The 17572-nt window shown below is 42.9% G+C and overlaps 2 protein-coding genes across 2 annotated transcripts in view; both read right to left on the reverse strand.

Moving 5' to 3' along the window:
• The window catches only part of LOC141272049 (uncharacterized), a 253291-nt gene that overhangs the window by 97398 nt on the left and 138321 nt on the right, over positions 1–17572 (reverse strand). The gene's annotated exons all lie outside the window — the stretch shown is intronic.
• Positions 2716–17572, reverse strand: part of LOC141272074 (uncharacterized) — a 34364-nt gene continuing 19507 nt past the window's right edge. The window contains exon 2 of the mRNA XM_073682385.1: positions 2716–5425. Within this exon, the coding sequence (XP_073538486.1) occupies positions 4296–5405 (1110 nt within the window). The 5' untranslated portion in view covers positions 5406–5425 and the 3' untranslated portion in view covers positions 2716–4295. The remainder of the gene's footprint in view (positions 5426–17572) is intronic.

Genomic DNA, 17572 nt, shown 5'->3' on the forward strand with positions numbered 1-17572 from the left:
ACAACAATATAGAGAAGGCCTTTTTTTCTTAATTATTTCATGAATTTCCTGAAATAATTAAAAAAAATTGAAGTGGGGCTTCGCACTATATTTGTGTCCAGCCAGGTACAGCAGGCAGGAACGGGCTGCCCCCAACCACCAGCTGCCTATTTGTACCTGGCCGGACACAACAATATAGAGAAGGCCTTTTTTTCTTAATTATTTCATGAATTTCATGAAATAATTTAAAAAAAAATACGTGGGGCTTCGCCCTATTTTTGTGTCCAGCCAGGTACAACTAGGCAGCTGGGGGCTGGAATCTGCAGCGCAGGGAGGCCCAAGCTTTCTGGGCCCCCCCTGCTGCAAATTGCAGTCCGCAGCCACCCCGGAAAATGGCGCGTTCATAGAAGCGCCATCTTCTGGCGCTGTACCCTACTCATCCAGGGCCCTGGTGCGGTGGCTCACTGGGTAATAAAGGGGTTAGGGCCAGCTTGGTATTATCAGCTGGCCCTAAGCCCAAAATTCATGGGGTCACGCCAGTATTAGACATGACCGCCATGAATTTCTAGTAAATGAATTTCTAGTATTTAAAAAACACAACACCCAGAATAAAGTCCTTTAATTGAAATAAACACACAATTCTTTATTGTTCTAAATTAAACCATACTTACCATCACGCCCATTCCAGCTGAAGCCAACGATCTCCTGAAATAAAAGAAAAATAATAAACCAACATCATCTTTACCTTTCCATGGTTCCCATGACAGCTTCAGCTCTGCTACATCGAGATGACAGGCTGGACCGCAGCAGAACGCTGCCATCCAGCCTGTCATCCCGCAGACACTGAGAAGAGCAGGCATGCTTGCGCTCCTCAGTGTCTCTCTGTGACGGCATCCAGATGAGCCGAGGTCATGTCCAATGAACTCGGCTCACATCATGCACGTCACTGACAGCGTGGGAAAATTCTCACGCTGAAGCGCTGAGTGCAGGAGAATTCTCCCACGCTGTCAGTGACGTGCATGAGGTGAGCTCATGTCCAATGAACTCAGCTCACCTCATGCACGTCACTGACAGCGTGGGAAAATTCTCCTGCACTCAGCGCTTCAGCGTGAGAATTCTCCCACGCTGTAAGTGACGTGCATGAGGTGAGCTGAGTTCATTGGACATGAGCTCACCTCATGCACGTCACTGACAGTGTGGGAGAATTCTCCTGCACTCAGCGCTTCAGCGTGAGAATTTTCCCACGCTGTCAGTGACGTGCATGAGGTGAGTTCATGTCCAATGATCTCAGCTCACCTCATGCACGTCACTGACAGCGTGGGAAAATTCTCCTGCACTCAGCGCTTCAGCGTGAGAATTCTCCCACGCTGAAGCGCTGAGTGCAGGAGAATTTTCCCACGCTGTCAGTGACGTGCATGAGGTGAGCCGAGTTCATTGGACATGACCTCGGCTCATCTGGATGCCGTCACAGCGAGACACTGAGGAGCGAAGCAAGCCTGCTCTTCTCAGTGTCTGTGGGTTGACAGGCTGGATGGCAGCGTTCTGCTGCAGTCCAGCCTGTCATCTCGATGTAGCAGAGCTGGAGCTGTCCTGGGAACCATCGAAAGGTAAGGATGATGTTGGTTTATTATTTTATTTTTATTGCAGGAGATCGTTGGCTTCAGCTGGAATGGACGTGACGGTAAGTATGGTTTAATTTAGAACAATAAAGAATTGTGTGTTTATTTCAATTAAAGGACTTTATTCTGGGTGTTTGTGCTTTTTTTAACTTTCACTATGGGGTTAGTAATGGGGGTGTCTTATAGACGCCTCTCCATTACTAACCTGGGCTTGATGTCAGCTGGCATTATAAGCTGACATCAACCCCAGCCCTATTACCCCACTGCCACCGCTACAGGGCAGTGGGAAGAGCGAGGCTAAGTGCCAAAATTGGCGCATCCTATGGATGCGCCATTTCTGGGGCGGCTGACGGCTGGTGTTTCTAGCCTGGGAGGGGGCCAATATTCATGGCACCCTTCCTGAGCTATTAATATCAGCCCCCAGCTGTCTGCCTAGCCTTTGCTAGCTATTAAAATAGGGGGGACCCCACGTCATTTTTTTGGGGGGTCCCCCATTTTAATAGCTAGTAAAGGCTAGGTATTCAGCTGGGGGCTGATATTAGTAGCCTGGGAAGCTCCGTCGGTATTACCCCCTTCCCAGGCTTCAAACATCTGCCCCAGCCGTCTGCTTAACCTCCGCTAGAGACTAAAATTACGGGGAACCCCACGCTAATTTTTTTTTTAATAAATCCTTTATTTTAACACTAAATGACAAGTACAGTAACACTGTCACTGTACTTATTATATATCTGACTGACATGTTTCTATCTATCTAATCTATGTGTTCTATCTTTCTGTTCTAAATTGTCGAGTACAGATGCTGAATTGCCGGCCGGCTTTTTTAAAGAGACGGTGCATGAAAACACTAATATATTTTTTTAATAAATCCTTTACACTAAATGACAAGTACAGTAAGCAACACTGTCACTGTGCTTATTATATATGTGACTGACATGTTTCTATCTATCTAATCTATGTGTGAAGCTCTATTCTTTCTGTTCTAAATTGTCGGGTACCGCTGCTGAATTGCCGGCCGGCTTTTTTAAAGAGACGGTGCATGAAAACACTAATATATTTTTTAATAAATCCTTTACACTAAATGACAAGTGCAGTAACCAACACTGTCACTGTGCTTCTTATATGTGTGACTGACATGTTTCTATCTATTTTTTTTTTAATAAATCCTTTATTTTAACACTAAATGACAAGTACAGTAACACTGTCACTGTACTTATTATATATCTGACTGACATGTTTCTATCTATCTAATCTATGTGTGATGCTCTATTCCTTCTTGTCTAAATTGTCGGGTACCGGTGTATGCCGCTGCTGAATTTGCCGGCCGGCTTTTTTAAAGAGAGTGTCTTCTGAGCAGTTTGTCAGCTTTTGGACACCTTTGAAGGTGTTTTCTATGTGTTTTTGTTTGCCTGCCATTGGTTTTAACGGTGTTCGACGGTGTTCTAAGGTGTTCGACGAACAGTTCCTCGAACATCCCGGTGTTCGACGAACCGAACCGAACCCGAACACTATGGGGGTGGCTCAACACTATTAACAACTCCTACTGCAGCCAGCAAAAATAGCAGAAAGGACCTCTTCTATACATTTGTTACATTGTAAGTTTGGCAAACCACTACCTGATGCAACAGAAAAAGAATAGGGAATCAATCCCTTTAAATCTGCTAGATATTAAAAAAATATCAAAAAATAAAATCAGTTAATCCCCATGGTAAATGCCATAAATAGAAACATTTTTGTTGCATCTCCCTAAAAAAAATTAAAAACAAACTAAAACAAATAAAAAAAAACAAAAGATATAAATATTGTATGTGGCCCAAAAATAGTATCAATAAAAATGTCTTCTCACCATGCAAAAATGAAGTCCTAAAACATCTCCAAATGTTATGAGAAGCCAATTTTTGTTTAAAAATGTCATCATTAAAGAAAAAAAATCAGTATCATCATATTCATACTGACCTTGAGAATTATAAGGTCAGGTCATTTTTGCTGCAAACTGAGCACCGTAAAAAAACAAACCAAAATTTAAATTTTATTTATTCACTGCATGTTTGTATTGTACTCCGGGTAGGGGCATCATTTCAAATGTCTCCTTAGTTAATAGGAAAGCTAGAATTGGTGCTGCCAGCAGCCCTTGATACCACTGTCAAAATGTCACTATCACACTGCAGTCATCAACAAAACGGCATTGCATTAAGATCCTAAACTTTATCCTCCCCCTCCTCTTGCAAACACCCAGAAGGGTAAGGGAAGAGCAATGTTAGTAGATCTTGCCCATATTTACTGCTGTCATAAAGCGAGCTAGCACAATTGGTTTTTATGTCAAATGTGAGCAGCTGCTGCCCTAGTGTCTAAAAGTTGAAAATATCAAAACTTTTTAAATCATTTATCACATTTTATACTGTTAAAAACATTTTAAATATATTTTTAAAAAAATTAAAACATTAAGACTTTACATTTTTTAAATTATTTTTCATTTTTTAAATGACACATTTTCTTTAAAGAGCACTGCCTCACGACTTTGGATAACAAAGTAAGAAACTCCATTTTGCAGACACTTCTAATTGGTGGTACCAGCATTTCTGAATTTCTTTGTGAATTTTCTGATGTGCAATAAGATTTGATTTCTGTGTAAAATATTTCCCACATTCTAAACATGAAAATGGCTTCTCCCGTGTGACATCTCTTATGGAAAACAAGATATCATTTGTGTGCAAAGCATTTTTCACATTCTGAACATGAATATGGCTTCCCCCCTGTGTGAATTATCTGATGTGCAAGAAGATTTGATCTATCTGTAAAACATTTCCCACATTCTGAACATGAATATGGCTTCTCCCCTGTGTGTGTTCTCTGATGTGTAACAAGATAATCTTTCACTGTAAAACATTTCCCACATTCTAGACATGAAAATGGCTTCTCCCCTGTGTGAATTTTCTGATGTTTAACAAGATATGATTTATCTGTAAAACACTTCCCACATTCTCGACATAAAAATGGCTTTGCACCGGTGTGTCTTTTCAGATGTTTAACAAGATTTGATTTATTTGTAAAACCTTTTCCACATTCTGAACATGAAAATGCTTTCTCCTCTGTGTCAGTACTCTCATAATTAACAATTTGGTTTTTATGTGTAAAACATTTCCCACATTCTGAACATGAATATGGCTTCTCCCCTGTGTGAATTCTCAGATGTTTAACAAGATGTGATTTGGCTCTAAAACATTTTCCACATTTTAAACATGAAAATGGCTTCTCACCTGTGTGAATCCTCTGATGTTTAACTAGATGGTCTTTTGATGTAAAACATTTTCCACATTCCAGACATGAAAATGGTTTCTCCCCTGTGTGAATTTTCAGATGTTTAACAAGATTTGATTTCTCTCTAAAACGCTTTCCACATTCTGAACATGAAAATGGTTCCTCCCCTGTGTGAATTCTCAAATGTTTAACAAGATTTGTTTTCCCTGTAAAGCATTTCCCACATTCTGAACATGTAAATGGTTGCTCCCCTGTGTGAATTTTCTGATGTGTAACAAGATGTGATTTTCGTGTAAAACATTTCCCACATTCTGAACATGAATATGGTTTCTTTCTTGTGTAAATTGTTTGATGTTCATCACTCCTATTATTTTTGTTTTGCAAGACAGTCTGCGATGAATCAGAAGATAGCAGCTGTTGTGAAGGATCAGATGATAAATCTTTATTGTGGAAGGCTGGATATACATCTAGGGAACTGTCAAGCTCTTCATATGTATCTGGTGTGATACTGTGGTCATAAGGTGGAAAACCTAAACAGATGAGATGTGCCATTGATCTGCTAGCACATTCGTCTGCCAAGAATAAAAAAATAATTTATTATTTTTACAATAACACAGCCTAATAATTATGTTAATAATATTTATACATTTTATAAACATTTCTATAAAAATTGTAGTGCAATTCAAATATCAACTGATAGAAGCAACAGTAAATATCAAAGCAGGGACTCATATTATGATGGTGTAACGTGGCGCGGGGCAGTAAGTACTCATCTCTTATGCTCTAGCACGTTACATGAATGTGGGGGTCCTGGCTGGGTACATGGACTTGTGCTGTGAGGTTGCTACACCCATGCAGGCCGCATCTAACCAAGGACGCTGGTTTGCCAGGACCAGATGTTTCACAGTTCAATAAGAGAGACCACCATTTAAAAATAAACTTTTTGCTGAATGGGAACTGGTAGGGAATATATACAAGAGATGGGAGATACAGTCTTATGAATGTTTCCTTTACAACTTGGAGCATTTTCCACACCGTGTCCTTCCTTCTTTTCTCTATTGTTCTCTATCTTACCGTTTCCTCTTTACTCTCTGTACTTGTCCTCTGTTTCCACAGTTTCTCACTACTTCACCACAACCCAGCTTGACACTACAGTCCTGGTTAGCAAGATTCATGTAATCAACCCATGGTTCCGCATCTTCTTTCCCCTTAGGGTGCCAGTATATCCTGTAATGCTGACGCTCTGGAACTCCCACCCTGGACATTTTACTCATCTCACGTACTCAGTCCTGTCTAGGCCCATTAACTCCTAGAGTTGTAAACTAAGGGCTTAGCAGCTAGGTGTCCTCTCCCAGGGCCAATCTCCGGTAGATCACTGTCTCTTAGTCACTTCTGCTCCAAATCTCGCTATACCTTTCCTTTCTGTCTCCTATTACTTAGGACGCCCCAGGATGCAGCACTGCTCACGTTGGACTTAGGTCCTTTCTCCATTCACACTGGGCTCTTTCTGACTCACTACCAAGAAGTCCTCTCTGATCTTGCTACATAAACCCTCCCTCTATGGGCTAGTCCCAGCTTTTAACTCTCACTGTCCCTGTCAACTACATGTTGCTAGGCAGAATACAGCTTCTTCACTAACAATGCAAATCATTACACATACAAATATCATTAATGCATAACACTATTCACATTTCACATTTCATAGTTCACATTACATCACACAACATTATATTCATTTCTTCAAGGGGGAACAAGGGCAACATGTCCATCTCCTTACATTTCCCCTTCTTTAACGAATGGCCATCCTCGGCCATCTAGAGCTTGTAAGACACCAATGCACCCTCCTGCACATAACTTATTATCAACAAATGGAGTATGACACTGGACACTCTCCTGCACATACCTTATATGACCAGATACTTGTGGCAGACATCGGGCAACTCTCCTATTCTTGGCCTAGACTATCCCCGTTTTCCACTTTTCCAGAGTGGCAGGAGGTGCTTGCTCAGGATTGGGGATCTCCTCTGGGATTGGTGGAGGACCCTCCGGAGCCAATAGTGGTCCCTCCGTTCATAGGATCTCCAGACACTTGGCCCTACCGAGGGCCTTGAACTAGGTAATCTTTAATGGCTACGGCTCCTGTTGGACCTCCTCCGCCATTGCCGCAACCGCCCTCAGACAATCTTTTCCTCAGGGGACTCACTCCACACCAGCATCATCTCCCACTCCGCCATTATAATTTCACAATGCTTCCTCCCACACTCACAACTCACTCTCATTGCTTGAGGTCCGTCAAGGCTTCTCCTTTCGTTGGGTGGGGTTTCCTCTGGCTCACCATCCCATTTCTAGATCTTCTCCGCCCGTTTTCTTAAGTTACACCTTACAGGGCAGGCTTATTCCTTCCACTTAATTTTCCTACAATGACCACTCCTTGCTGTAGGCTGGCACTTCCAGTTCCATCACTCACTTCTGTAAGCGTAACCTCTGGAAGGCTGGATACCGCTTTATGCCCTTTTGTTCTTTCTACGTGAGACCTTTTTGTTGTTCTGCGCCACTAATCGCCATTACAAAGTCCATATTTGGCACCATCTTAGATTGCGTAATAGCCACCATCCTCCACATAACTTGAGTCTTCCCCATATTACTCTGTTCTTATAACTGCAAGACTCGATATGCCGTGGCACGGGGTGGTAGCTGTGGGAGAGGTACTCGTCTCTTATGCCCTGGCATGTTCCATGAAAGTGGGGTCCTTGCTTGGTTTGTGGACTTGTGCTGTGAGGGCGCTTTCCCCATGCAGACCTCATGTGACCGATAATGCTGGTTTGTTAAGGCCAGATGTTTCACAGTTCAATGAGGGAGACCACCATTTAAACAAACTTTTTACTGAACGGGAACTTGGTAGAGAATATATACAAGAGATAGCAGGTACACAGTCTTATGAACATTTCCTTTACAACTCGAAGCATTTTCCACACAGTTTCCTTCTTTTCTCTATTGTTCTCTATCTTCATCTTTCCTCTTTACTCTCTCAACTTGTGTCACGCCAGGTGTGAGTGCAACACAGAGAATCACGTCAGGTGTGAGTGCAACACAGAGAATCACGTCAGGTGTGAATGCAACAGAGGGGAAAGGGAAAGGGAGCCCAGACACTAGGGAACGGGGGAACAGGTGACCTCCTAATCTGGACTAGCATCACCCTGTCTCCCCCTAATGTCCCTATACAGCCTCCGCAGCTGTCGCCGATCACGTGCCTCGCGCTACTATCCCTGACGTAAGGCTACACCTGGGGGTGGAAGGAGATGAGCCCTAGTCAACCTCCGCTAGCACTCTAAAGACAAAAGGGGAAGACAATGCAGGGGAACAACAACTCAGCTTTAGAAGAATTCCAACAGGGCACATGGCCTCAAGACTCCAGAGAGGACGTGATGCTGCTTCAGCCAAGTTCCAAGTAGAAATGAGTATAACCAGCAACGCCCACCTAGATACACCAGGTATATATACACCGAGACTAAAGGGAGGTAGTCGCTGGGTCCTAAACACAGTCTCCTATTTAGGTAGCTGTCTGCATTGCCAAACGTGGAGATCTCCTGCAAACCACTGCAGGAAGACTGTCACCTCTGACACTCCTGTGACAGTACCCCCCCCCTTCTACGAGTGGTCTCCGGACACTCAGGACCGGGTTTCTCAGGAAAAGAGGTGTGAAAGGAGCGAACCAATCTGGGAGCGTTCACCTCTGACACTGAAACCCATGTCCTCTCCTCTGGACCATAGCCTTTCCAGTGCATGAAGTATTGCAGAGAACGACATTGGAGATGAGAATCTACTATCCTCGAAATCTCGAACTCCAAATTACCATCAACCATTACTGTGGGTGGTGGTAGAGGTGAGGGCTCAAGAGGTTCTTCGTACCTTTTGAGTAAGGACCTGTGGAACACATTGTGAACCTTAAGGGCCTGAGGAAGTTCAAGACAAAACACTGCTGGGTTAATGACGGCGGTAATTTTGTAGGGACCAAATAACCTAGGTCCCAGCTTCCAAGAAGGAACTTTCAATCTTATATTCTTGGTAGACAACCACACAAAGTCATTCACATTCGGGTCCGGACCTGGCAAGCGATTTCTGTCACCCATACGTTTATACCTGTCACCCATGGTCTTGAAATTACACAGAACACACTGCCACACCAAGGAGAGCGAGGAAGCAAACCGTTCCGTTTCAGGAACTCCTTAAGCTCCTCCCCCACTGAAACTACCAAACTCTGGATGATAACCATATGCACCGAAAAACAGTGGATTCTTGACGATGATTATTGATGGCAAATTCCGCCATCGGTAAGTAGGATGCCCAATCCTGCTGATTTTCAGAGACGAAACACCTGAGGTACGTCTGCAAGTTCTGGTTGACCCACTGGGTCTGACCATTCGACTGAGGGTGGAAGGCAGAGGAAAAGGACAGCTGCACCCCCAGTCGAGAACAGAATGCCTTCCAGAACTTGGAAACAAACTGCGTCCCCTGATCAGACACCACATCGGAGGGAACCCCGTGAAGCTTCACAATCTCATTTATGAACACCTGAGCAAATGTCTTAGCATTGGGAAGTGCAGGTAAAGCAATGAAGTGAACCATTTTACTGAACCTATCTTCTACCACCAAAACCACCATTTTGCCTGCAGAAACCGGTAGGTCAGTAATAAAATCCATGGACAAGTGTGTCCATGGCCTGCTAGGTAGCGGAAGAAGAGTACCAGACGGACAGGTGTGCGAAACCTTAGAAAGCGCGCAAATACTACAAGCAACTACGTGTTCAATTACATCCCGATGCAACCCCGGCCACCAAAAACAACGAGAGAAGAGGAGGTCCGCGGTTGCCTTACCACCTGGATGCCCAGCAAGCACAGTTGTGATGTTCCTTGATTACTTTACGGCATTGATCAGGTGGTACAAATAACTTTCCTGAAGGGCAGGAGGCAGGGGCGTCCTCCTGAGCCTGCAGCGCCTCACCCCCCAGTTCAGGAAAGAGCCGAAATGACTACCCCTTTCTGTAATATTGGGGCAGGGTTCTCATGGTCACCACCACCAGGTAAGCTCCGGGACAAAGCATTAGCTTTGACGTTTTTGACCCCTGGACGAAAAGTGACAACAAAATTGAACCTAGTAAAATACAGGGACCATTTGGCTTGCCTAGGGTTGAGACCTTTAGCTGACTGGAGATATGACAGGTTCTTATGGTCAGTAATAAAAGTAATAGGATGGACATCCCTCTCCAACCAGAGTCGCCATTCCTTAAATGCCAATTTGATCGCCAAAAGTTCCCTATTACCCACGTCATAATTTCTCTCAGCCGAAGACAATTTTTTAGAAAAGAAGGTGCATGGACGCCATTTACCAGGGGACGAACCCTGAGACAACACAGCTCCAACCCCGACATCCGAAGCATCGACCTCCACAATAAATGGTTGAGAAACATCGGGTTGACTGAGAATAGGTGCAGTGGCAAAATTATTCTTTAAGGAAGAAAAAGCCTGGAGGGAAGCCTTCTACCAGTTGGAAAAATCAGACCCCTTCTTAGTCATGTCAGTAAGGGGTTTCACTACCACCAAGTAATTCTGGATGAATTTCCTGTAAAAGTTAGTAAAGCCGAGAAAACGTTGTAGGGCCTTCAGTTTCTCGGGACGTTCCCAGTCAAAGACTGCACGGATCTTCTCTGGATCCATCCCAAAACCTGAAGATGACAACAAGTACCCCAAAAACTGCACCTCCTAAACAGCAAAAACACATTTTTCTAGTTTGGCATAAAGTTTGCTATCCCTTAATATCTGGAGCACCTGCTTAACATGCCCCACGATGGGTCTCAAAATCAGGTGAATAAACCAAAATATCGTCCAGCTAGCCGACCACAAACCTCCCCACCAAATGATGAAAAATATCATTTATGAAATGCTGGAATACCGCAGGTGCATTGGTCAAACCAAAAAGGCATAACCAGACTCTTGAAATGACCTTCCAGGGTATTGAACGCTGTCTTCCACTCGTCCCCCTCTCTGATTCTAACCAGGTTGAAGGCTCCCCTTAAATCCAACTTGGAGAATACCTTAGCTCCCACAACCTGGCTGAACAAATCAGGAATCAGAGGAAGAGGGTATGGATCACGGATGGTAATTTGATTTAATTCCCGGAAACCTAAACAGGGATGTAGTCCGCCATCTTTTTTCTTCACAAAGAACCCTGCCGCCACGGGTGAAGATGAGGGTCTGATATGTCCCTTCTCCAGACTTTCAGCAATGAAAACCTTCATGGCTTGTCTCTCAGTGCCAGAAAGATTATATAGTCTGGGCTTGGGTAGTTTAGCTCCGGGGGTCAGGTTAATAGGACAGTCATAAGCACGATGAGGAGGCAAATCCTGACACCCCTTTTCAGAAAAAACGTCCTCAAAACCAGACAGAAAAGCAGGCAGTATCCCCATATAGACAGCAGCAATAGAAACATTCAGACAGTTCTCAGGGCAGTAATCTCCCCATTCAGTAATCTCCCCAGTTTGCCAATCCACCATTATGTTTACCAAGCTAGGGGATACCTAAAACAATCGGAGTAGGGAAATTTTCCAAAACATAGCAAGGGATTATTTCACAATGAACTGACCCCACTCTCAGTTTTACATTATGTACAATCTGAATAAATGCTTTCTGTGCAAGTAACGCCGAGTCAATGGCAAATATGGAAATAGGTTTAGCTAAAGCACAGCAAGCAAGACCACAAGTTTTCACAAAGTCAGCATCAACCATGCTGACCCCGGCTTCACTATCAACAAACACAGAAATGTTTTCGGTTTGGCTCTCTAGCACCACCTCTACTGGCAGGACAAAGCGGGAACTGCAGTTTGGCCACAAATGCACCCCTTATTTATCCAACTCCAGACTATCGGGAGTTAAACAAGTCTCCTTTTGTTTAGAAATTGAAGGACAGGTCCCAACAAAGTGTCCCTTTTTCCCACAAAAAAAACATATGCCTCTTTTCTTGTGAATCTCGGGGGAGATGTATGATGTAGAGACACCCCCTAACTGCTTAGGTTCCTCCACCTCGCCCAGTACTGGTTCACCCCCAGACCGCTCCCTTTGCAAAGGTACACAACCCCGACAAGAAGGCCCCGGAGAAGAAGGTTGCACCCGTCTATCTCGAAGGCACCTATCCAGAAGTATGGCCAAAGACATGGCAGCCTCCAAGGACTGAGGGGTATCATTTACAGCCAAGGCATCTTTCAACCTTTCAGTAAGCCCCTCACAAAATTGACTTTTAAGGGCTGAGTCATTCTATTTGGAATCCGTTGCCCATCTCCGGAATTCCGAGCTCCAAAAAACCCCTCCACAGACTGGAGACAAATTGAGTCCTGCGGTAACGAAAACGCCCATGACTGAGGATCGCTCTGCAATAGAGAGATCACAATACCAACCCGTTGCTCCTCATTACCAGAGAAGTAGGGACGAAGTTTGAAGTACAATTTGCATGCCTCCTTAAACACAAAAAACTTGTCCCTACCTCCTGAAAATCTGTCCGGGAGGGCAACCTTGGGTTCAGGCTGGACAGGTCTACCAGCAGAAACCCCTACATTGGTGACCTGTAACCAGTGATATTGCTGCTGAACCTCACAGCGGAGGTCATTAACCTCCAGAGACAGACAGAGGAACTGCTCAGCGAGCTCTGCAACTGATCCCATACTAAAGGGAGTAAGGGAAAAAAAAGTGCATGTCCAAAAACACACAAAGAAAAAAAAACAAAATGTCAATCTAGTGTCGTTTTTTTTTTTCAAAACGTGCTCGGCCGTTTTAACGTGTGACGAATTTGGCACATACATAGAAAAGTATGTATGTGCCAAATTCGTCACATGTTTGTGTGAATCATCACTTACTTTTCATCACTATCATAATAATTTGCTTGTTTTTAAATTGGTCTAATAAATGTTAATATGTTTTATACGCATTGCAGCTATACTGACTCATTATTGGGGTACTTTAACTCCCTGTTGTTCTTTATTGTTGTTTGGGAGGACCCCCTTAGTTACTATGGTCCCTATATATTTTGATAGCTCCATCTTATTTTCTAATACTATACATATAGTATAATGCATCCCATAGTCCTTCAAATAGTATAATGCACAGCCCATGGCCCTCCAATTAGTATAATGCACAGCCCACAGTTCTCCATATCGTATAATGTACAGCCCATAGTCCTCCATATATTATAATGCATCCCCATAGTACTCCATATAATATAATACACGTCCATATATAATGCACAGCCCAAAGTCCTCTATATTAGTATAACGCACAGCCCATATCCTTTATAAAATAAACTGCATGGCCCATAGTCCTTCATATAGAATAATGCACAGCCCATATTCCTCCATAAAGTATAATGCACCTCCATATACAATGCACAGCCCATTGTCATCCATGTAGTATAATGCACAACCCATAGTTCTCCATATAGTTTAATGTCCAGCCCATAGCCATCCATGTAGTATAATGCACAGCCCATAATCATCCATGTAGTATAATGCACAGCCCATAGTTATCCATGTAGTAGAACGAACAGCCCATAGTCATCCATGTAGTATAATGCTCAGCTCATAATCATCCATGTAGTATAATGCACAGCCCATAGTCCTCCATTAGTTTAATTCACAGCCCATATCCTTCATATAATATAATGCACGACCCATACTCCTCCATATATAATGCACAGTCCATAGTCCTTCATATTAGTATAATACACAGACCATATTACCCATATACTTTAATGCACCTCCATATATAATACACAGCCCATAGTCGTCCATGTAGTATAATTCAAAGCCCATAGTCATCCATGTAGTATAATGCAAAGCCCATAGTCATCCATATAGTAGTATGGCCACCGTGTACTCACTGATTTAAAAAAAAAAAAAAAATACTCACCTCTTAATTACTCCCCCGCCACGCAATGTCCTCTTCTGAAGCCAGCAGCTGACTTCAGCGTGTAAGCGAAGGGAGCGCATGACGTCACTGCCATGAGCCCCTGGTCATGAGCATGCCGACATCAGCTGCTGGCCTCTGATTGGCTGTTAGCATGTTGCCACGCACGGACCCGATGGGTTTGTGCGCTGCATAACACTTCAGCTGAATGTGTTTTCGAGGACTCACATCCAGCTGTCTCTTATCAGGCCTCATGCAGACACAGCATCTTTGTTTACCACATTGATAAAACCCTTTTAGGGCAAACCATGTTGTAGTGGTTTATTTTTTCTCCATGTACAGTACAGGCCAAAAGTTTGGACATACCTTCTCATTTATAGATTTTTCTGTATTTTCATGACTATGAAAATTGTACATTCACACTGAAGGCATCAAAACTATGAATTAACACATGTGGAATTATATACTTAACAAAAAAGTGTGAAACAACTGAAAATATGTCTTATATTCTAGGTACTTCAAAGTAGCCACCTTTTGCTTTGATGACTGCTTTGCACACTCTTGGCATTCTCTTGATGAGCTTCAAGAAGTAGTCACCGGAAATGGTTTTCACTTCACAGGTGTGCCCTGTCAGGTTTAATAAGTGGGATTTCTTGCCTTATATATGGGGTTGGGACCATCAGTTGTGTTGTGCAGAAGTCTGGTGGATACACAGCTGATAGTCCTACTGAATAGACTGTTAGAAAGTGTATTATGGCTAGAAAAAAGCAGCTAAGTAAAGAAAAACGAGTGGCCATTATTACTTTAAGAAATGAAGGTCAGTCAGTCCGAAAAATTGGGAAAACTTTGAAAGTGTCCCCAAGTGCAGTTGCAAAAACCATCAAGCGCTACAAAGAAACTGGCTCACATGAGGACTGCCCCAGGAAAGGAAGACCAAAAGTCACCTCTGCTTCTGAGGATAAGTTTATCCGAGTCACCAGCCTCAGATATCGCAGGTTAACAGCAGCTCAGATTAGAGACCAGGTCAATGCCACACAGAGTTCTAGCAGCAGACACATCTCTACAACAACTGTTAAGAGGAGACTTTGTGCAGCAGGCCTTCATGGTAAAATAGCTGCTACGAAACCACTGCTAAGGACAGGCAACAAGCAGAAGAGACTTGTTTGGGCTAAAGAACACAAGAAATGGACATTAGACCAGTGGAAATCTGTGCTTTGGTCTGATGAGTCCAAATTTGAGATCTTTGGTTCCAACCACCGTGTCTTTGTGAGACGCAGAAAAGGTGAACGGATGGACTCTACATGCCTGGTTCCCACCGTGAAGCATGGAGGAGGAGGTGTGAAGGTGTGGGGGTGCTTTGCTGGTGACACTGTTTGGGATTTATTCAAAATTGAAGGCATACTGAACCAGCTTGGCTACCACAGCATCTTGCAGCGGCATGCTATTCCATCCGATTTGCGTTTAGTTGGACCATCAGTTATTTTTCAACAGGACAATGACCCCAAACACACCTCCAGGCTGTGTAAGGGCTATTTGACCAAGAAGGAGAGTGATGGGATGCTATGCCAGATGACCTGGCCTCCACAGTCACCAGATCTGAACCTAATCGAGATGGTTGGGGTGAGCTAGACCGCAGAGTGAAGGCAAAAGGGCCAACAAGTCCCTTAGCATCTCTGGGAACCCCTTCAAGATTGTTGGAAGACCATTTCCGGTGACTACCTCTTGAAGCTCATCAAGAGAATGCCAAGAGTGTGCAAAGCAGTCATCAAAGCAAAAGGTGGCTACTTTGAAGAACCTAGAATATAAGACATATTTTCAGTTGTTTCACACTTTTTTGTTAAGTATATAATTCCACATGAGTTAAGTCATAGTTTTGATGCCTTCAGTGTGAATGTACAATTTTCATAGTCATGAAAATACAGAAAAATCTTAAAATGAGAAGGTGTGTCCAAACTTTTGGTCTGTACTGTATAAACTTGGGGATCAGGGATTACAAAGGGATCTTTCTCACTTTCGTATGGCCTGAAATCCATTTTGTTTGATAATAGCTTCAAGCTTCACATCTTGATGTTCAACAGGAAAGTATCTGCACACAATGCATTTTATTTGAATGAATTGTCTACTGTAAGAGAACAGGCAGACGACCGTAGATTCTCTCATCCGAGAAAATCGGGCCAAATATGCAAATGACACTCTGATGAAAACTCTGATCAGTGTCAGCATAGCGTGATCCAATTTTCTCGGATGAGAAAATTGGGGCACACTGTGAGGAGAAGATGGAGAACAAAATGTTGGAAAATATGGTGGTGAGAACAAGCCCTAAGGTGTACTGAAAAGTAGTTTATTAAAAACTTTAAAAAAAAGCAAACTTCTGTCCATACTTATAAATATTTCTACTGATGTTTTAATGTTTTTTTATTATAGACGCTAGCTAATAGGTCTGCAACTAAAAAGTTATTTATTATTTTAATAAAATTTCCATGTATTTTTGTATTTTGGCAATGAAAAAAATATTGAAAAAAATCCTAAACGTCAGGACTTGACACATACCTACAGGTTCTTCTGCAAACTCTGGTGTGAATCATCGGCAGGCAGCTTATTTTCTTTCTCCATTAACATCAATAGCAACTGCGTGATTGGCTGATGGAAGTCAGGTAGTTAGTGACATAGTGAAAGGTCCTTATGCTTTCAAGAAACTTGCATTGAAATTTCATTCATCAACCGTGTTTCCCCAAATTAGCGTTATAGCTTTGCAGAAGTGTATTCATTCGCCTGACGGTTTCTGTTTCATTTGTGGTGAATATACAGTGTTGAATCAACAGCTGAATATTACAGACTTTGTGAAAAAAATGTACTTCACATACTTCGGACTAAAAATTGGAGACCAAGATAAAGTTTGGGCGCCTCATAAAGTGTGCAAACGGTGTGTTGAGGACCTCCGAAATTGGTTCAAGGGTAAGAAAACAGCTTTCCGTTATGGGCTTCCTATGGTATGGCGAGAGAAACAAAACCATAGTGACGACTGTTACTTTTGTTTATGCAATGTGAAAGGGTATAATTCCAAATGGAAGCATTCCATTTCATACCCCAATTTTCACTCACCAATTCGTCCTATCCCCCATAGCACAGATATACCAGTACCCAAGGCCCCTGCTACCTTGGAAGAGATACCAAGCTCTGATGAAGGTAGAATCATACCTGAACCAGATGATGAATCAAGTTTTGACTTTGAAGATGATACAAGACCAAAATTTTTTTCCCAGGAGGAGATGAAGGATTTAGTAAGAGACTTGAATCTTCCCAAAGATGCAGCTGAGTTACTTGGATAAAGGCTCAAAAGCAGAAATTTATTGTTACCATGAGTGTCTTTTTCATGGTTCAGACAGCGTTAAAAGGAGTTCGTTCCTTACTTTGCCCAGGAAGACAAGTTGGTTTATTGCATCGATGTCGAAAGTTTGATCGGTCAATTCAAAATCCAATATGATTCAGCGCAATGGTGTCTTTTTATAGATTCTTCAAAAAGACGTTTCAAAGCAGTTTTACTCCACAACGGTGGTTTTTACACTTTCATTCCTGTAGGTCATTCCGTATACTTGAAGGAAACCTACGAGAACTTGGAATTGGTTCTTCGTAAATTTAAATATGAAGAACACGGTGTGCAAGTGTGTGGGGATTTGAAGGTCTTGTGCATGCTGCTCGGGCAACAGGCTGGGTATACCAAATAACCATGTTTTCTGTGTCTGTGGGAGAGTCGAGACCGACAAAATCACT

This window comes from Phyllobates terribilis, unplaced genomic scaffold (assembly GCF_046119375.1).
Source record: "Phyllobates terribilis strain yellow unplaced genomic scaffold, ASM4611937v1 Scaffold_5__5_contigs__length_657084704, whole genome shotgun sequence".
Lineage (NCBI taxonomy): Eukaryota > Metazoa > Chordata > Amphibia > Anura > Dendrobatidae > Phyllobates > Phyllobates terribilis.